A 19,967-nucleotide genomic window follows, 5' to 3' on the forward strand; every position below is an offset into this window, starting at 1 on the left:
TTTTTCTTCAGTTAAAAAATCTAGGGAGACGTCTATGTCTGGATGTTGGTGAAAATAACCAGGGTGGCAAACCATTAATTATGTATACTTGTCATGGACTTGGGGGAAACCAGGTAAAATGTTGTTGTTCATCATTTCTTTTATAACTGGTCCACAGAGCTATAACACATCCCTATATAAAGCTTAACTTCCCTTCTGATAGTATTGGCATGAATATTTAAATATGAAGAAAATCTAATGGCTTCTGTTACCTACATTATTCTTGCATGAGAGGCTAGTAGATATAAACATTGCAAGGCAATTTTCATAATCTTTCAATATTTCTTATCTATGAAATTGCTGTTAAAAACCTATGCACATGTAACTTTAGACAAATACCCCGGTTCATTCATGCAAGTGAGATAATTGCAAACACTTACAATGGTATTTTATACTTAAGTTAGAAATGGTTGTAAGTTAGAAGTGGTTTAAAATTTTATTAGTTAAAAATAGTTTTGTATGTTTTTACTTGTATAGTAATAAAAGTTGACACTGTAATAATTGCAAACTATATTGCAGGAGATCATTTCTTTTAATTTAGAAAATTGTTAGTAAAAATTTCTAGTAATAAGTATATTCCCAAGAAGAATTCAACCTCCCTTTCTGAGTCTGGGCTATTCAGTAAGCCTTCCCTTAATAGAATATACAGAGGCAACTTGATGAAAACTTTTCTGAACACATGCACTAAGTGCACAGAATTGACATCAGCCGGCCGATGCTGGTTCACTGCTTTGTTGTGCAACTTGCTGTTCTTTCTCATTTGACTTCTCTGTTACAGAACACTTTTTTTCTTCTTGCTTTTCCTTTATAAATATTATCCTGACTCTTCTTTTCTCTTAATTCTTCCTCCTACTGCTTTCTCTGTCACCAGGACTCTCACTGTCAAGGAGGAAGCTGGTGGAAAACTGTCAGTGGGTGATCGAACAGCCAGACTTGAGCTACCTGCCCTGTCATGCTTACAGCCTCATAGTGGGAGGTCAGAATGGTCTGCCCTGTGCCAATAAAAAGCTAACATTTTGAGAAATTGCTGAATTTTCCAACAGGAGCTCTCCTTGACACACACTCTTGGGGGCATGGACTGTATTTTAATGTGTTTTTATAGCATATAGCACAGTGGATCTCTGTAGTATTAAAAAACAAAATATCTATCCTGCTCTCCTAAATACCACCTTACAGATTCATTATCCCTATTTTAACAATCTGTTGCTTATAAACTTTGCCAGACTTCAATGGCTTGGGTTGAAATTTTCCTTGTTGGGTGTCTGCTTCAAGATGGTTATTTCAGCAGCAAGTAGTTACAGCTATTTGTTTGAATGAGGTTAGGGAAAAATACTAAGCATCATACTTAGCAATTCAGTGTTTTGGAGCAGGGACTTGAAATCTGGAAAAATGTTCGTAGTGATCATTCCTGTAAAAACGTGCCACAATTTGGTCAACTTCTGAGCTTTTAAAATCTCTGTTAAGCGTATGCTCAGCAGAGATGTGTTAGTGTTTTGAGCAAAATTCTGTATGTATTCCATGTACACTGAGCATATAGTCTTCCAGGTCAGCAGGGGGCTAAACAGGACTTCCTTCACAATTGTTCCTTTTGGTGTTTAGGTGTCCTTGTGATATTGGGCACAGGAGCTGAGGGCAGGGAGACTGTTTTTCATATATCCATGGTGCTCCCCCCACTAGGGTCCAGGTAGTGAGAATGAGGAAGCTGACTGACGAGTGCATAGCCTAATGTGGGGGTGTAGGATAGTAGGGGAGCTGATGAACAGGCTGGTATGGTTAGGAAGATGAGACTAAAGGAGACTGGAACTGTAATAAGCATTGGCTGGAAAGGCTAGGTTTTGGGTGGGGAAATGGGCAGAATTTTCTGTAAGAACTAGAATACACTCCCATAAAAACCTGGGATTCCTGAATTTCAGCATATCTAGTTTGCATCAGGTGGTGGTGCCTATGAGTGTGCCTATGTATCCTTTTAGTCACCACCCTCCATAGGGTGCAACCACTTATTGTGACCAGTTATTCTATTGAAGTCAAGTGGCTGAGATCTGTGCTGTGGACAAAAAGGTTATAACCCTTCTAATGAACAATATGGGAATGAGTACATTCCCAAATGATTCTTTTATTTGCTTTTTAGAAAATGTTAGTAAATTACATATGGAAAGATCATTTAAAAGCCAAGCAATCGAGGTTAGGAAACGTTAAAATTAAAGGTGTCCGTGCAACCTTTACTGGGCCCTTCCATAAGGCAGGGTCCTATGGAAAAATAGCAATGTGAAATCAAGTAATTAAAAATGCTGTCATAATTCAGGGGGCTGAAGTAAGATTGTAACAGTTTTTGTGCAGTTATCAAAAGTACTGGAAAATACTAGCTGTAATACTTAATACGTTTCCATGTAAGTGAATATAAATATTTGCAGAATATGCATGATGAATATTTGAGCCTTGGTTCAATACTGAAACTGTTAGATAACAGTGTGATACAATCAACAAGAAGTTCTGTGGCACCTTAGAGAGAGAGAGAGACATTTATTAGGTCATCAGCCTTTGTGGTTAAAACCCACTTCTTCAGATTTAAAAAAAAAAAAAGAGAGCAAATAGAATCCAGGGTTTATAAAATCCAGGGTCCTTTGGTGTTGCTTGTATACACATTTGGACAGGGCTGGCAACAGGGTTTGTTGCAAGGGTAGGTGTTTTGGGTTAGTGTTTCTGTGGTATGGTGTGTAGCTTGTGGGGAGTATTTTCTTGAGTTTGGACAGCTGTCTGTAGGAGAGGACTGGTTTGTCACCAGTGTTCTGTGAGAGTGGGGATCGTTTCCCAGGATAGGTTGTAGACCGTCAATGATGTGCTAGAGAGTTTTTAAGCTGGGGACTATAGGTGATGACAAGTGATGAGACTATAGGTGATGTTCTGTTGTTTTTCTTGTTGGGCCTATCTTGAAGTGAGTGATTTCTGGGTGTTCATCTGGCTCTGCCAGTGTATTTCCTTATTTCCCTTGGTACGTAACTGAGTTTTAAGAATGCTTGATAAAGCTCTTAAAGATGTTTGAACCTCTTGTGTAGACTGGTCCAGGTTGAGATTGATAGTGACATGGAAACTGTTGAAATCCCAGTGGACTTTGTGTCTCCTCCTCTTGGGTCCATATGATGATGTCATCAATGGTAGTGGAAGTGAAGGAGGGGCGCTAGGGGACACATGTTGAGGAAATGTTGGCATACTGTGGGGCCATGGCGGTACCCTTAGCAGTGCCACTGACTTGAAGATATAGATTTTCTCAGTAGCAGAAATTGTTGTGGGTGAGTACAAAGTCTCATAGTTCAGCCCCTAGATGTGCCATGGTGTCATTAGGGATATTGTTCCTGACAGCTCATAGTCCATCATCATGTGGAATATTGGTGCAGAGATCTTCTACATCCATGGTGACTAGGATGGTAGTTTCAGGAATGTTACTGATGCAGTGTAGTTTCCTCAGGAAATCAGTGGTGTCTCAAAGATAGCTAGGTGCATTGGTGGCATAGGTTCTGAGGGGTGATTTCACATACTTGGAGAGCCCTGTGGTAAGGGTGCTAATGCCTGAGATTATCATTTGTTCAGGATTTCAAGGTTTATGAGCCTTTAAACAGCATATTCTGTGTGGATTTGGTCCGGTGCTGTAGCAGGGAGTATCTTTAAGCCAATAATGTAGTTTCTTTTGTTAAACCTCAGTGGGGTTGTAGTATAGCAGCCTGTAGATTTTGGAGTTGGAGAGTAATCTGACAGCCTCCTGTTCAGAGTCTGTTCTTTTTATGATAACTACAGCACCGCCTTTGTCAGACTCTTTGACTGTAATGTCTGAGGCTGTGTATAACTTTGAGTTCTGCTCAGCTGAGGTTATGGGGCGTGTGATGTTTAAGGATGTCAGCCTGTGAATGTCTGAGGAAGCACTCAGTCAAGAAGTTCAGGCTGTCATTTTGAGCATCAGGAGGAGTCCATGTCAAATTCTTCTTTTTATAGTGTTGGTAGCTGTGATCCTGTGGGTCAGTGAAATATTAGGTGGTGTGTTGAAAATATTCCTTGAGTCAGAGACAGCAAAAGTAGACATGTAGGTCACTGCAGAACTGTATCATGGGCATGGTGGGTCAGAGAGTGAGTCCCTGGACAGGACAGACTCTTTTGCTGGGTTAAGTGTGTGGTTGGACAGATTAACAATGTTGCTGAATGAGTTAATGGTGCAACTCTTCTATGCCCTGTAGTCAGTAGGAGTTTAGAAAGTTTATTTCCCATTGTTTGCTGTAAGGAAGTAGTGTGCATTGAAAATGGTTTGTCTTGTTTTTGTAAAGTCCAGCTAAGTGGAAGTTTGTGTGGAAGGCTCATGTTTTGTGAGGTTCTCTAGTTTTAAGAACTCATTTTTTATATTCTTTGTTGTACAGGATGCTTATTAGGTAGTTCCTTGGTTTCTTTGGGAGCATATGGTACAATCTCTCACTATTCTGTAGATTTTATAATGGGTTTTCACTTTCAGTTCATTGGAAATGATGTCCATCTGTTTGCATTTGGAGGGGAAGATGATGTTTGTATCTGTGCGAGTTTCTTCATGAAGTTGATGGATTTCCAATTTTTATGGCTAAATGCAGTGGCTTTCATGGTGAAATGGCTGAGGGGTAACTGTTACGTGGCTATCCCTCTGAGACTGAAAGATTTTCATTCACCAACAGAAGTTGGTCCAATAAAAGATATTACCTTGCCCAGCTTGTCTCTCTCTAGAATGATACAATATATTTTTTAAACTTGACTTGTCGTGGAATTTCAAGGGATAAATTTAATTCCTGTGGTGGTTTGTTCCCAACTAATATATGTAAAAATATAATTTTTCTTTGTACAGTACTTTGAATATTCCAAACACTCTGAGATTCGACATAATATTCAGAAGGAGCTTTGTCTGTATGCTTCTCGAGGACCAGTGCAGCTTCGGGTCTGTAGCTACAAAGGTCAAAAAACATTCACCCCTGGAGAAGAGAAGTGGCAACTTCGAAAGGTACTTCCAAGCACTTTATGCAGTAAATACAGACAGATGTATTTGAATTAAAAGAAAAGGGTTTCTTTGTTCAGTTCTGAATGGCTACTTTGGTAATCTGACATTATTTATAGCAAAAAACAAGAACGGATAGCTCAGCCTTGGGGAGAGAAAAAGATGTTTTCACCTTTAGGTTACAAATAAAAATACAGCCCACTCTGTAAAATTACAGCCTCAATTGTGAACTTGACAAACAACTTAAGTAATTGGAGGTAGGTAGCACCCATGTGGAACTGTCTGGGTGGAAATACCAAAGATCAGCAGGGCACAGAGAGTGAACTTTTCTTTCAACCCTGGAAGGGGCCCCCCTCTGACAGCTCGATATAAATTTGAGGGAGAATGTGGGGCAGTTTGTGTCATTGCTTAGTGCTTTTACCTGTTAGAATAAATTGGGTTTCAGCCTCAGAGCATGCTCGTTGAGCCCTACGCTTAGGGAAAAAAACATTAAATATTGAGTCTGTTCTGGTATGGCTATGGTCCGAAGAAGTGGGTCCGTCCTACAAAAGCTCACCTAATAAATTATTTTGTTAGTCTTTAAAGTGCTACTTTACTGCTTTTTTGTTTAAAAAAAAAATGGGGGGGCAGTGAATTCACAAAAAAAATTATGAACTAATATTAAACTTATTCTGTGTGCTGTTTTGTTCTGTTCCCACCCCCTACCCCCCTTTTCTAGGATCAAGTACTGTACAATGCAGAATTAAATATGTGCCTTACGGGAAATGGAGAACATCCAAGTCTGGTATCATGTAATCCATCAGATCTATTCCAAAAATGGGTTTTTGGCCAAAACAATTAAGTACAGCCACTTATAACTGGGAACTATTTTGTTAAAGGCTACATCTGCCTTGTGAAAAGTATACTTCCAATTTGAATGAGTGGCCATGTATGCATGGTGCATTTTTTTTAAAATGACACAAAGCTAGCTAATGTAAAATATGCCAAGAGCAGTTTGCTTATTTAAAAAAAGTTTAAAATTGCACAGTTGTAAAGATCCCTTAGGAGACTGTGTAGAAAATACCAAAGAATATTTTGAGGTCTCCAGAGGTAGGAAAAATGTTTACAGTATGTTGGAAATGTAATTTCCACAATAAGCTTAGCTTTTTGTATATGTTAACCACTGGTTTATAGGTATTGTAATCTCTATTTTGGGATAAATTGTAGGATTTTATATATCATTTAGTAATGACTTCATTAAAGTGGTCAATGAAGATTAGGAGATGGATCTTTGTACAGTGTCTGGAAACTCTTGTGCCTTTATATGTGATGATACTGTTTTTAACACTCAGTTACTTGAATTCTCTGCTTACAGTTTCATTTGAAGGGAAGGAAATGAGAGGAAAAAAATGTAAAATATTCTTAGCACTTCTGTATCCAGTTTTACACATTTAAATCAAAATTTGAACCCCTGAAATGAAGCCAAAGGGCAGTCTCAACACACGCTAGTTCAAGTACATCAATCTTTTTGGAAAACTTGTTTCTTGCATTTAGCAGTTTTTATTGATATAATTCATATATTCTTCAATGGAAAATGTGTTCTCCTGGTTTTAATTTTGTATACTTCTTTTTAATTGCATCAATGTTACTCTTTTTGGCAGCATTTGTCGTAGATTTCTTGAACTGCAGATTTTTTTGTTTTGTCACAGATTTCATAAATTGCAGAACATAGCTTATTGTTTGTTGCTAGCACTCTGTTCATTCTATTCTTTTATTCTGTCAATAAATGTTTAATGTTTTGTCTGACCGTCTCAATGATTCATGTAGTGTGTATTGTACAGGTTTTCAATGCCTATATACAATTATTTCTATATTTTTCCATTGAATGTTATTTCTAGTCTTAATCATTCAGAAGAAAAGTCTAACAGTGACAGAAGTTTATAATTAAATATTGCATTTTAATACAAATAAAATTGCAAGTGTATTTTGGTGATATTCTGAATATACAGCTGCTGTTTTATTTATATCCTTCTATATATGAGTATTTTAGAAGTACAGCATTCTTTTTCAGTGTTCTCTTTTGGATAATTGATTTACATAAACTGCTCTAAAGCATCTTTCAGTTGGAATTTGATTCCATATTCCCCCTTGCAACTAGTCGTGCTGCCCCTTTCATGTACAAAACACATCACTCCTATAATCTTTTTCTCGTGACGTTTTCTTCAGCCAAGAAATCCCTTTACAAGGATCAAGGATATGTGTACTACTCTCTGCAAATTTCTATTTGGGAAATGAGAGAGACTGAGGCTACATCTACGCTAGGCAAAGTAAGTTGACCACAGATATGCAATTGTAGCTATGGCAATTGCTTAGCTAAAATTGAAGTATCTGCTTAGCTAACTTGGCTGTCTATACTGGGGAAGGTTGATGGGAGAGTTTCTCCTGTAGATTTCCCTTACTCCTTGTGTCATGTGAAGAGTACGGGGTTGACTGTAACCCCTGAGAGGTTGATTTTGTGCGTCTAGTGTGGACGTGCGAAATTGAACCCTGGAAGATTGATCCTGAGTGGGTTGGTCTTCCAGGATAGTGCAGACATAATCTGAATCCTGTCCTGGATTCTAGGAGACTGAGAGTATTCAAAAAGTACATTTTTGTAGAGAACCCTGCTTCATAAGAAATTTGTATACCCTGATTTCAATGGGTCTCTCTCAGAACTCACTTGATTACTCATTCAGTCAGGGATTTTTATATTCTTTAATGCTTGCTTAAAAAAGGGTTGCAACCTTGGTAAACTAAAACTAATTTAAAAATGTTTTGTAAACTATTTGGCTGTGTCTATATTCAGTCCAGCTGCCAGCAGCATGATCAAAATGAGGGCTCACAAAATTGCAAATGACCACTATTTGCATATTTGTGGCTCATTTTCATATTCACAGTGGAAATCAAGCAGTATAGACATGGTGCTGCTGACAAAGAGGTTGTTTGCTGGCAGAACCATGTCTACATGGCTTGTTTTCCGCTGTCAATATGCAAATGAGCGGCTATTTGAAATTTCATGAGCCCTTATTTTTATCATGCTGCTGGCACTGAATCTAGATGCAGCCTTCCAGTATGAGGAAGGTATCTAAGGTGGAGTGGAAAAAACTACACCTGTTTGCTTTATGAATTTAATATTACATTGGATGGATAGGTAAACTCTTCTGATATAACTTGTACCTTCAGCATGATGCGGGAGTGATTCCATATTGAGACACTGATTTATATGCAATTGTGTTTTCTATGAATATTTCTTAAAACTTTCAGCTGTAGGGAAAATGGCATTTTTTTACCTATTTTCTCTCAGCATCTTACTTATTTCTTTTTACTTTGCTACAAGACATGCTCTTGGCTAATGGGAAACATGAAGTAATGGAGGGAAGGGTGGACAACATTTTAAGAAATGGAAAAAATGTTCAGTTCTTGTAATTTAGGTCTTTAGCCTTGTGCCTTCATAGTGCAAGATGAAACAAGTAAGTATTTAGATGGCTGATTTAGCATTAACTTTGGACGGATCTTATTTGAAAACTATCAGCAGACCCGTCAGATTAAATTGCTAGCTTTGCCACAGCCGCCTTTTTTGACCTTGGGCAATTTACTTGACGTTCATGGCGTAGGTCCCCATTTGTAAAATAAAGATAAGTTCCTTCCACCTATTGTCAGTCCTCTTTAAATTACAAATTCTTCACTGCAGGGATGGTCTCTTGCAGTATTTATATAAAATGCCTAGCCCGAGGTTCCTTGATCAGAGTGGGTGATCTTAGCATAACCCTAATAGAAATAATAGTGGTATGATATTAAACTATAACTTCAACATCGCACATCAATTTTATTTTAGTGCAGTAAAGCCTTGTTAGAGTAAATGAGCTTCCATTTACAATTACTAACACTAGCCATATGACTTATCTGAAGCTTTTAAATTAATTCTACAGCAGCTTTTCTAGCCTTTTAGTATAAAGGCAATCATCCAGAAAAAGTAGAAATAAATACGGGTACATCTTCTTCTCTGAGTTTACAGTGTGCATCTTCAGTTGGCATAAAGGAAGGAGACATACAAAGATGAACCAGAGTCTGGATGATGTAAAAATAGGAGAAAGCAGAAAGAAAGGAAACTGTTACTAATGGCTGCTACTGCCGAAGTGGAGGAGGAGAAAGTCTTTTATCAGGGAGCTCAGCTGTCATTGAAATGGGAGGTGCTGCTTTAACCAAACGACGGCTTCTGTGGGAACAGGAAACAAGGCAGGTGGGCGCTGTGTGTCAGGGAGATGAGGCCTGGGCTGCTAGGCATCTCTGGGGAGAGGAAAACTGAATGGTAAGAAGTACGTGCTATGGAAGAGGGCTATCAGATACCTAATAAACCTAAGCAAGAACATTGCAGGAGAAAGGGGTCTTTTGTCAGAGAAGCATAGGTCTGGAAGATGATGGAGCAGAATAAACAGGAGTTGGAGATGAAACAGAAAGCAAAAGGAGATGGTATCTTTGACTTATTTTTAAAAAGGACACAATTTGCATTAAGACAACAAAAATTACCAGCGTTTTCCTAATATTGCCTTTCATTTAAATTACTACAGTTGTGGTGAAGTTATTCAATCACAAGAGGTTAAAGATGTGATTTATGAATGGGAGAAGAAGGTACTCAAGCCAATCTTATTACAGTGTGATCCAACAAAAGCCTGAGAACTACTGGAGTATGGGGAGAAGGAGGTTTCAAAAGCCATATTACAGGTAAGACTGATCATGCTACTCAAAGTTCCTGAGACTCCTTGTTTCCCCCACCCCACCACGCCAATAGTTTATAATTTTGCTAAACTCTTATGGGTAAACTTTTCCATGCTGGGCATCCTCTCTAGGCTGAAGGATTTTGGAAAGTTTTCAGCTAAAAGACTTCAGCCATTTCCAAGAACAAGATGAGCGAGCACTGTATTGTTTTGACCTTGTTGAAATAAAGTTTTTACAAAATTAAATTAAGATTTGGCATCCCCATGCTCTAGAACAGGGACTTGGAATTTGGCAGGAGTGTGATCTCTCAGGTGTCAAATCGTAGGACTGTCGATTTTAATCACAGTGACCTCATACAATTAACTAAAAAAAAATTGCCATCATGAAGAGGACCCAGTGTGGTGTGTCCCACTGGTGAAAAATAGAGTGAATTGTGGGGTTATGGGGATCCCACTGGTAAGTTTCATAGGAGGACTTGCTGAGCACCTCTGTCAGAGAGTTGCTGGTGCCTGGGAGGTGCAAGGTGTGGAGGTTGACTGGCTGTCTGAGGCACCAATTCCAGAGGAGGATGGGTTCCATGCAGTAGGAGGGAGCCTGGGCACCACCCTGCTTGCTGACACATTTGATTGCTGTCATGTTATTGGACAGCAGTTAAATACATTGGGTTGAAATGTCAAACAGGCAGTATGGGTGGCCTGTAGTTCTAGTATTTCAATGTGTGTCTATGCCACTTCCAGTTCCAGATGCCTTGGGCCCATATGGCTCTCCAGGTGAGTGCCCTACCCAACAAGGCAAATGTCTGTGGGAAGAGCAAGTGGGATACAGAGTTAGACCTTGGCTGGATTGGCCCCTCATGTGAGGGAAGCCAGGACTGAGTCAGGGATGCAGAATCAGCTTATAGATTTACTGTATCAGTTGTCAATCTGTGGGTCAGGGCTCCATTTTAATATGGTTGCCAGGGCTGACTGGCTTAGGCTTGTTAGGACCCAGAGCTGAGGTCAAAGCCTGAACCACACTGCCTGGGGCTGAAGCCTGTGATATTTCGCACCCTAGCAGCGGGGCTGGGAGAGGTATAGGCTTCAGGCTCCCCTCCTGGGGTCATGTAATGATTTGTTATCAGAAAGGGGTCACGATGATTTGTCTGGCCAAGGAGGGCGAGACAAAGCACTGGTGGACTGATGTAGTGGGTGGGAGCTGCAGAATGAGTGAAATGAGGACAGCAAAGCAGTCCACTGGGAGAAAGGCACAGCCTTGAGAGAGTCCAGGTGTGATACAGTGAAGGTGAGCATACAGCTAAGAGCAAGGATGGGCTTGCTCTTGTCGGTGCAGATACTCAGGCAGTTGAGATGGGCATGGAAGGTTTGGATAGTGGGAGGAGACAAGTACCAGTGGTGCAATGAGGAGCCAGGCATCCAGGTAGGAAAACATGGAGTGGCTAAGATAATGCACGTGGACTGTGACAATGGCAGAAATCCTCCTGAACATGTACGGAGCAGTAGTGATACCAAAGGAGAGAACCATGGTTTATAATGCAGGCTCTACTATGAAATGGGAGACACTTCTGATGAGCCAGGTGGATGTTAACTTGGATCTAGACATCCTGCTTATTGAGAGCTGCAAACCAGGCCCTGCTGCAGAGGAATGGGAGAATGAGAGACAGAATGACCATTCAGAGACTGAATTTGTATATGTAATTGTTCTGTGCACAGAGGTCCAGAATGGGGCTGCAGCCCCATGCTTTTTCAAGCATGAGGAAATAAAGAGAATAGAATCTGTGGCTCTGGTAACGGTGGAATATGCAAATGCCCCTCTGGAGGATAGTCCATGCATTTTCTTGGAGCAGGTTGTGGGCAGAATCCCAGCAGCCACCAAGGGAGTGTGATGGGGGAAGAAGGAGAGCCCCTGTACAAGTACCACTGAAGGATGTAATCCAGTACCCTTCCCTCTGTGGTGATTTTGCCTCAAGTGTGGGTAAACAGGACAAGGTGACGTGGGACACAGCAGAAAGTTGTTCACAGGTCTCATGAGATTCAGAAGCGCTGCTTGGATGAAGGTTTAGGGGATACGAAGTGATGAAGGTGGAAGCGATGGAATAATGGTTGTTCAGTATGTGGGCGATGGCGAGAAGGTTCTTCTGGATGTTGGAAGTAGGGCTGGTATGCAAATCAGGGATGGTGACAGAAAGACACTCTGCTGTTGGCAGATAGGAGCTGGGGTGTAAATGCTGAGCCATGGCAGGTTGACACAGTAACCCGTAAGAGAGTGAAGTGTCTTGCCATTGAACAGTTTGTGGCTGTCAAAGGCTAGTTGCTTCTTAGGGTAGCTGGAGGATTGGAGCCTGCAATTGTGGTGGAATACAACACTGGTCACTGCTACACAGGAAATGATACTTTGCCACATGCCCTGGTAACTGGCAACATAAAATCAGCTTGCAGAGAAGTAAAACCTTATGTCTAAAAAAAGTCCGACTTCACCACCTGATCCAGAGCAGTGGCCTTGAGGTGTTGCTGCTGGGAGCCCTCAGTTGCTTATGGGGAGCACGAGCAAGTTGGGAAGTGGATTGGGTGAGCAGGAAGTCCATCCCCTTAGGAAGAAGTAGTGATGTTTGGTGCATTTTTGGGGTGCAGACATAAGAATCTGGGGTATGCCAGACTGCTTGGGCTAGTTTGAGGATGACCTTGTGTATTATGAGGACAGTCCAAGAGGAGCCTGATGGTTGTAAAATGTCATCTAGGAACCAGTTTCCAGGTTCTGGACTTCCGTCATGACTTACTGGAGCAAGTCATTATGCTGTCCATGATTGTCCAGAGGTGGGAGAGTGGACAGAATGAGAGCATCATCCAGGGGAAGCAAGGCCCTGCATAGAAGCAGTTCCTTATAAGCTTAGGGAGTAATGGCCTGAGTGGACGATGATGGTTACGGTGGCAATGGTGCTGCTCTGTGTTCCCTGGGAAGGGTCCCAAGCGGGCTAATAGGGTGAAGTAGCTGGGTGAATGGGCACCAGTGGCTTGGAGTAGTGGAACCATGTGTTAGCAGGAGGCCCATAAGGGGTCTGTGTGTGTGTATGGAAGGGGATGGGTGAGTAGTGATGAGAAGAAGGGATCTGGCTCAGAAAAACCCTTCAGACTCTAAAGAACAGATCCAGCACTTGGAGCTTTTGGTACTCATGTAGCAACTCGTGCAAGGCATGGCAGAGTGCTGCTCAAAGAGAAGCAGAAGTTGATCTGCTGTGGGCGGGGTGGGGGCACCTAGTGTATAATCTCAGTCCTAGGCAGCAGTGGAGAAGCACCCCAGAGGCTGGAGAACTGGGCAGGACAGTCTGAAGGGAGCCATTGGTGTTTGTGGGGAGGGATAGCTCAGTGATTTAGATCATTGGCCTTGTAAACCCAGGGTCATGAGTTCAATCCTTAAGGGGCCTGTGAGAGATGCTGATAGATCTTGCTGTGATTGCAGGGGACTGGACTCAATGACCTCTCAAGGTCCCTTCCAGTTCTATGAGATATGTCTCTCCCCATGTTTGGTGTCATAGTGAATGCAGCTGACAGGTATAGGTGCTGTGGATCATGGTGATGCCTCAATTTAGACGCCATGAGGGACTTCTTGGAATATGAACTAGCTGAGCTGACAAGCAAATAGTCACCCAATATGGTGCAGCTAAGGAAGGCAACAGGCTGCTCAAACTGGGCATCCAGACTTGGATGATACTTTTTGATTACCAATACAGGCAAATACAAATACAGCTCCCTGCCCTGGGACCAGCCCTGAGACAAGCTGGGGCTCTGTGCTCCAGGCTGGCAGGAGCTGCCCACCCAGGCAACTGGGGCTCTCTGTCCCAGGTCCAGCTGAGTCTCAGCACCCCAGGACTAGCAGGGGCTGCCTGCTGGGAAGCCAGCCCTGGGGAGCTGCTCCGTGGTGGCTAGCATTCCACAGCCCACCCTAGGGATCCAACCACCAGTACTGCAGAAGGGGCTGAGGTAGCTCCCCCTCTGCAACCCCCCGCCATCCCCAATTATCCTACATTTTTCAGGTATCTGACCATTGGTTGGTCCCAATTATGCTGGATAATCAGGGTTTTACTGTAATACGTTTTCATCTCACAGGGGTCTTGTGAAGATAATGCATTAATATTTGTAAAACACACTGTTAAAAGAATATGACAGACAAGCCCATGAGGAAATGAAAAAGTGGCTTGTATAGTGTGCAGTAGCATGAGCCACATACTGAATACCTATTCAGTGAGGATTGGCTGTCCTGTGTACTAAATGAGGCAGAGGGCCTATGGACTTGTCTGTAGTTATGTAATTAAAGGATATATTAAAAAAGCATGTGCCTAAAAGGGCCAAATTAAGGTTGTACAGGCTACCTTAAATTCGTCATTTGCTAACTTCTTGCAGCCTCTATGTTCTTTAAACGTATAAATTGTTTGCCTCTACTGTAATCGCTATTCAAACTCAGCCACCATCAAAACTTTCCACTGAAGTGAACTTATTTTTTTTTCTGTTCAGTTAGCAGTACAAACAAGTGCCTACTACTAAAGCCACTTCTCCAACACGAATGGCACATTTGGTGCTAATCTCCACAATGATTCTAGCATCATGGACTATAAAAAAAATATTGCTCCCTAAAACAAAGTTCCTTCTGTGTCAGGATTAAGGTACAGTGGAAGCAGGGTGTGCGGCAGCTTGCGCTGCTTTTGTAAATACTTTGCCTATTTTGTAGATAAAAAGGTGATTGCTGGACATTCGGCGAATGATACTTTGTATTTAAAACAAACACTCTAACCAACAAAATGGTTAGTATTAAAGCTTCAGTGTAGCTGGCTGCTTAAATTTTGGTTTCATGCTATGTCAGTTACATTATACCACTGTTTCTCCCTTGGCTATTTCAGGTGTTTTTGTTTTTTGTTTGAGGTGGTGGGGTGTTGCATGTACCATTTCTAATATGGCTTCCTCCTACTCTTCTAACTCAATGTTCAAACCACAAAGCACAACATTACTCTTCCTCCACCTTGGCACTGCCCCAAATCTGAACCCAAAATCACGGACTTTCAGCCTATAAAGACAGTATGACTGACAGCATTTCAGTTTGAGATTTTTATTTCTCTACCACAAATTAAGATGGTATCTGCCTCCACACCTGGGTCTTACATCTGTTCAGCCAGAAGCTGGCCCATGTGATATATAGTTACATTCTGTTTTTCTGGTTGGTTTCTATTTGTTTTTATACACCATTTTCTCTTTCAAGTAGTTATAAACCTATTGAAAGTACAGTTTATTGTGCACTTTTACCATTTCTTAACAGAAACAAATGTTTAGTGTTATAATGTGCTAAAACTGATTGATTATATTTCTTGCTCAGGATTTCTCAGACCAGGTCATCAGGGTTAGTACGACTAAAGTAGGAGAGAGGCTAACATGTAAAGAGAAGACATTACACCACCAAAAAGCACTGTTTTATGTAACATATTGGGTAAGTACAGTGTGTCCTTTCTGAAAGGATCTATCCTGAAAATGCCTAATAATATTGCCATCTAATGGAATTAAAAACCTAGGCTTAAATTCGTGGCCTGTTGAGCACTTGAAACCATGACTCAGAATAGCCAGAAAATAGCAGGAGGGTCTGAACCAAAAAAGCACAAACACTTGACCAGCTGAGGCACCAGTAGTAAGCATTCAATGAAACCTGTTGGGGACTGGAGCAGGGAGGGGTTTTCTGAGCAGAAGCACAATAGGTTAATTTAGTGGTCTGGCATTCATGAGAGGGAGGCCGAGGAGTGGGGATATTAATTAATTAGTTCACCGTCAGAAGGTGTTTTAGAGGTGTTTCAGGAAGTGGTGTGGATGGGAGGAAAATGGGATATTGGCTTAATTTCAGGGCTGTGGAAAACAAAAGTACCTATACGGGGAGATGGGGGGAATGACTGTAGGATAATATAGGTTGTTTTTTTTTAAGGAGCTTAGTGGTATTATCAGTGTTGGTTCCTATGTTCAACATGGGGTGCCCAAGTCCTTTCAGTCCCTCAAAACCAAGAACAGGTGGAGCATGGCACACCTCAGTAGTGTAGATACCTCTGTCATCTAAGTGCTTGTGCAGGCAGGATTCAGGGCTGTTGGAAGAAATGGGGCACAGGCATGTTTACTTACAATGTGCAGGCTTTACCAGGGGTAATGGAAGCCCTGTCCCGTTCGTGCTCTTGCAGAAAGGCTGTCTCATAGGCATTTGATTAGGACAGTCTTCTGGGAGCTGGGCCCACCCATGGTCCAAGCATTTGGCCACTTCATATGGCAGGAACACTCAGACCAGGTGTCCCATTACCTTGAGTAAAGTACAGTTTTAAAAGTGTTGAGCCTTGGAACACTCTCTTCCCCTTCTCAAAGGGAAAAAATTAAAAACTGTCTCTGTCAGAATGCTCAATGGTATAAAACTCAGCTAAAATTAGTTATGTAACGCTGAGTGGCATGGCTTAGCTGATGGGTGGGACCCTAGGTCTTCTCCAGCATTAAGTGTCCTCTGCTTCATTTCAATACGCAATACATGTGCAATGGGAAAGTTTCAAAACAGCTTGCAGGACGTACTCCAAGCTACAGTCATTGTCAGGGCCACTCCTGAATAATACAAGATTTGCATTCTTCTCCCTCCTAACAAGTAGGTGTCAGGGAAGGCTGTGGAGTTGGATACTTCCCCCTCTCCACAGCAGGCCCTAACCACTCCTCTGGTTGTTATTGGCATTCTGAGTGTATGCCTTGAATTGGATGCCACAGACAAGTTGAACAAGAGCATGCTTCTGGGCCCTACGCATGAATTAGGTACCATAGTGCTGAACACTGCTAAATCTCCAGGTGGCTCAGCAATTTAGGCCCCTCACAACTTTAGCACTTTGGGGATTTTGGTACTTCCTGGGCAGCTGAGCAGAGATTTTGTAAATGTCTGCATTGCTAATTATGAGAGTTAGATGTATAAATCCTCCTTTTGAAATCCATGTCTCATGTATTCGTCACCTTCCTCCCACAACATCCTAAACGCTCTGCATGTGACGCTTCCCTTATCCAAAACTATTAACGATATGGCTTATGGCTATAGGGATGCAGCAGCAGTCACCTTCAGCAGGTTGTAATGGTGACTTATCACTATGAACCAAGGTGTGCTATGTATGCTGACAGTCCAGTTTAGCACTGGCCTGGAAAGACATTTAATATATGTGTTTTGTCCTTTTCTCTTCCTAGTTGCTACTAATGTCCTCAGGTCTAACTTTGTGCTCAAAGGTTACCTTGGTATCCAGTCAATGTGTAATACTGAAGACTTAGACCAGTGCTTTTTTTGGCTTAAAAAAAAGAAAAAGGAGCTGGTACTAAACCAGCTCCCTGCCTTCCCCTCTGCAGCCAATCCTGCAGCTGGAGCTGCCAAGGTGCCAATACTCTGTACCAGCAAGTACCAGCACAAAAATAGCACTGCTTTAGACCCACTGCTGTATCCCTTTTAATCGCCTCATGCTGCATAACCACCTCAAATCAGCTGCAGCAATATGACAGCATTGCCAGCACAGAAAGACCTTTAATGCATCCTAAATCCAAGTATGCATTTAGTTAGGGTCACCAATTTCCAAACCCAAGAGAGCATTACAAATCCTGTTGCATGATGCTTTGCAATGTAGCCTACAGCAGGAAAGGACTTCTTCCTCTAATGCTGCTGTCATTAGCTATTTCATGCCATCATAGTAAAACAAACCAATAAAAATGGGAGTTCTCAGGTCTGACTTCATGCTTCATGTCCCAAAAACAAGAACGTTGTTGCTAACTAGAGCTCTGAATCACTTTTCTGTACTTTACTATTTTAAGTTATGTATAACATATTTGCATTTTGTATATATGAATTTTTTACTGCAGGAAACAAATACACCTAAAACCCAAGCAATTTGATTATAGGTACAGTTTCACTATGCCATATTAAGTTTGTTCAGTTTGCTTGTTATGGCGTCCAAATATTTTTTGGAATATCTTTTTTGCCCAGCTTTCTCATGGACAATTAAGAGAAAAATTACTACAATTTTTGAGATGTTCTTGAAAGTATTTCTGTGCTCCTACTGTAAATTCTTATACAAGTGCCCAGTCCTGCTCTCAGATATTTTATGCTTAAGTAGCTATAGTATAAAACAAATTTTGTAAATACAAATTAGATCATCATGTATCATACACTAGCTACTGTATTTTTATATAGCAGGTTGATGTTGTTAAATATAAAGCTTCGTTTAAATTGCAAATAGAAATTCCGCCTGTCAGTTTTCTTAGGATCTTCATTTCTTTTGATTTAGTGTAGTGCACTTCCTCCTACATTGCTGCTGTTGTGCAACAGGGATTAACACCACCAAATATCAAATGTGGTTGGATGGAACCATACTACATAGAAGCCACTAATACTTGTCAATATAACTAATAGTTTTATTTTCTCTCTTTACCATTTCTTGGTTAGCCCAGCACCCCATCCATTTAGGAAAACAGCAGTCTTTACAGCATGCTTGATCTAAGTTTTAGTCTCTGATGTTTTGAAGTAAGAGTGAGCCTTCTCTATGGTCTCATTCTCCTCCTATTTATACTAGTTTGATGGTAACAATGGCTCCTTGACCAGATGCTTGGTTGATGTAAATTGGTGTTGCTTTATTAACAACAATGGGACTATGGCAATTTATACCAGCTAATAATCTAACCCATTGATTGAGCAGAACTAGTTCTGATTTACACCACTCTGAGTACAGGCTGCTTGCAATGAGTATAAGCCCTATCGTATAGGCTTAAATTTATTCTAGTTTTGAAAATGGAATGCTGCCTCCTTTAACTGGAGTACTAGTTTTAAAGTTCTTTTTTTCCTGAGTCGGTGTGTCTTGACTGTAAGTCAAACCCTAAACTACAATTAAGTATAGTTCATAGACTAGCATACCACAGACCAGTAACAGATGTTCGTCTATCTTCTTGTGTGTGACTCCTGATAAGATAAAATGTTTTATGAAAAAAAAATAGATTTTACTAGAGAACATCTAATCTTTCAATTGACAATCATTAGGTTTCATAAACTTAGATCCATAGGTGATGGTTTAAATATTTTAAACAGAACTACAAACTTAACCAGAGAAATGTGATTGGTAAAATACTCTGGTTAAAAAAAAAAAAAATTCTCTCAAGGGGCAATGTTGGTTAGTTGGTAGTTTGCAGAATAACTAGCCAATGTGCACTGCCATTTAACTACCTTCACCTGTGTTTGGTAGATAAACATTACTGTAATCTGGCCATCAGAGGGAGTGATTGCAGAATTATGTCCAGTGGCATTTGGAAAATCAGCCTAAACAAACCTGGCATTAAAAGGATACCAGGATAATAAGAACAGCTGACTCATGCAATTTGTCTGCCCATTTGAATTAGTGTATGTGCTACTGTTCAATCAGATGCAAAAACAAACATTGCATTCCTGCTCGTTTTTTTTAAATGTAAAGGTTGCTTGCTGTAAAGTTTTAAAAACACTGTATGAAAACATGCATTCAGAGTACAAGAGAATAGTACTACTACTAATCTGTCAATAGTGAGGATTCTCCAATTCCCTATGCTGTTCCTTCCACTGGGAGAGAAGCTACTGCATTAACCCTGGCAACCACAGACAGAGAAGGAGTCTGTTCGGCCATTTGTGCCCTTGCCATTTGAAGCAGAAAAAGTCACTTTTTGGTGCAAGAATGTGGGAGCCCCTACACTTGCCAATGACCTTTGGTAGTGAAACTCTGAAACATAGAAAGAAAACTATCTCCATGAGAGGCATACAGCTTTTACCAGCAATGCTTTTGCAGTGATGTGCAAGGGAAGACGTTTTTTTTTTCTGGTAGTTATTTTAGACTTCATGGGATAGCCCAGACTGTCTATGTGACCACCAGCACCTCTGCTGCCCTGACACCAAGTAACAAATATCTATCCCCTGCCCTGTAAAGCCCTGGGGACTTTGAAACTCCCCTTCTTATGTTCTTGTGAAGTGCTTTCTTACTTATCAACTAGCTAGGTGACAAGGCCTGCTCCATGGGGTACTGCTGAGCAAGGACCCAGCATGCCCTGCAATCACCCCTCTCCTCTCACAGAGTTGCACGAAGGGATAGCTGCCCTCAGGCTTGTCCCTCATCAGCAATGGAAGTGCTGCAAATGTAAATGCACTCTAACCCCCATGA

General features: G+C 41.2%; 1 protein-coding gene across 1 annotated transcript in view; it reads left to right on the forward strand.

Annotated features, from left to right (window-relative positions):
• GALNT3 (polypeptide N-acetylgalactosaminyltransferase 3) overlaps nt 1-7,004 on the forward strand; it is a 44,021-nt gene extending 37,017 nt beyond the window's left edge. Inside the window, exons 10-12 of the mRNA XM_075000910.1 lie at nt 12-113; nt 4,892-5,044; nt 5,757-7,004. Of these exons, the coding sequence (XP_074857011.1) occupies nt 12-113; nt 4,892-5,044; nt 5,757-5,879 (378 nt within the window). The 3' untranslated portion in view covers nt 5,880-7,004. The remainder of the gene's footprint in view (nt 1-11; nt 114-4,891; nt 5,045-5,756) is intronic.
• Nucleotides 7,005-19,967: the final 12,963 nt, after the last annotated feature.

The sequence above is a fragment of the Carettochelys insculpta genome, chromosome 8 (assembly GCF_033958435.1).
Source record: "Carettochelys insculpta isolate YL-2023 chromosome 8, ASM3395843v1, whole genome shotgun sequence".
NCBI lineage: Eukaryota > Metazoa > Chordata > Testudines > Carettochelyidae > Carettochelys > Carettochelys insculpta.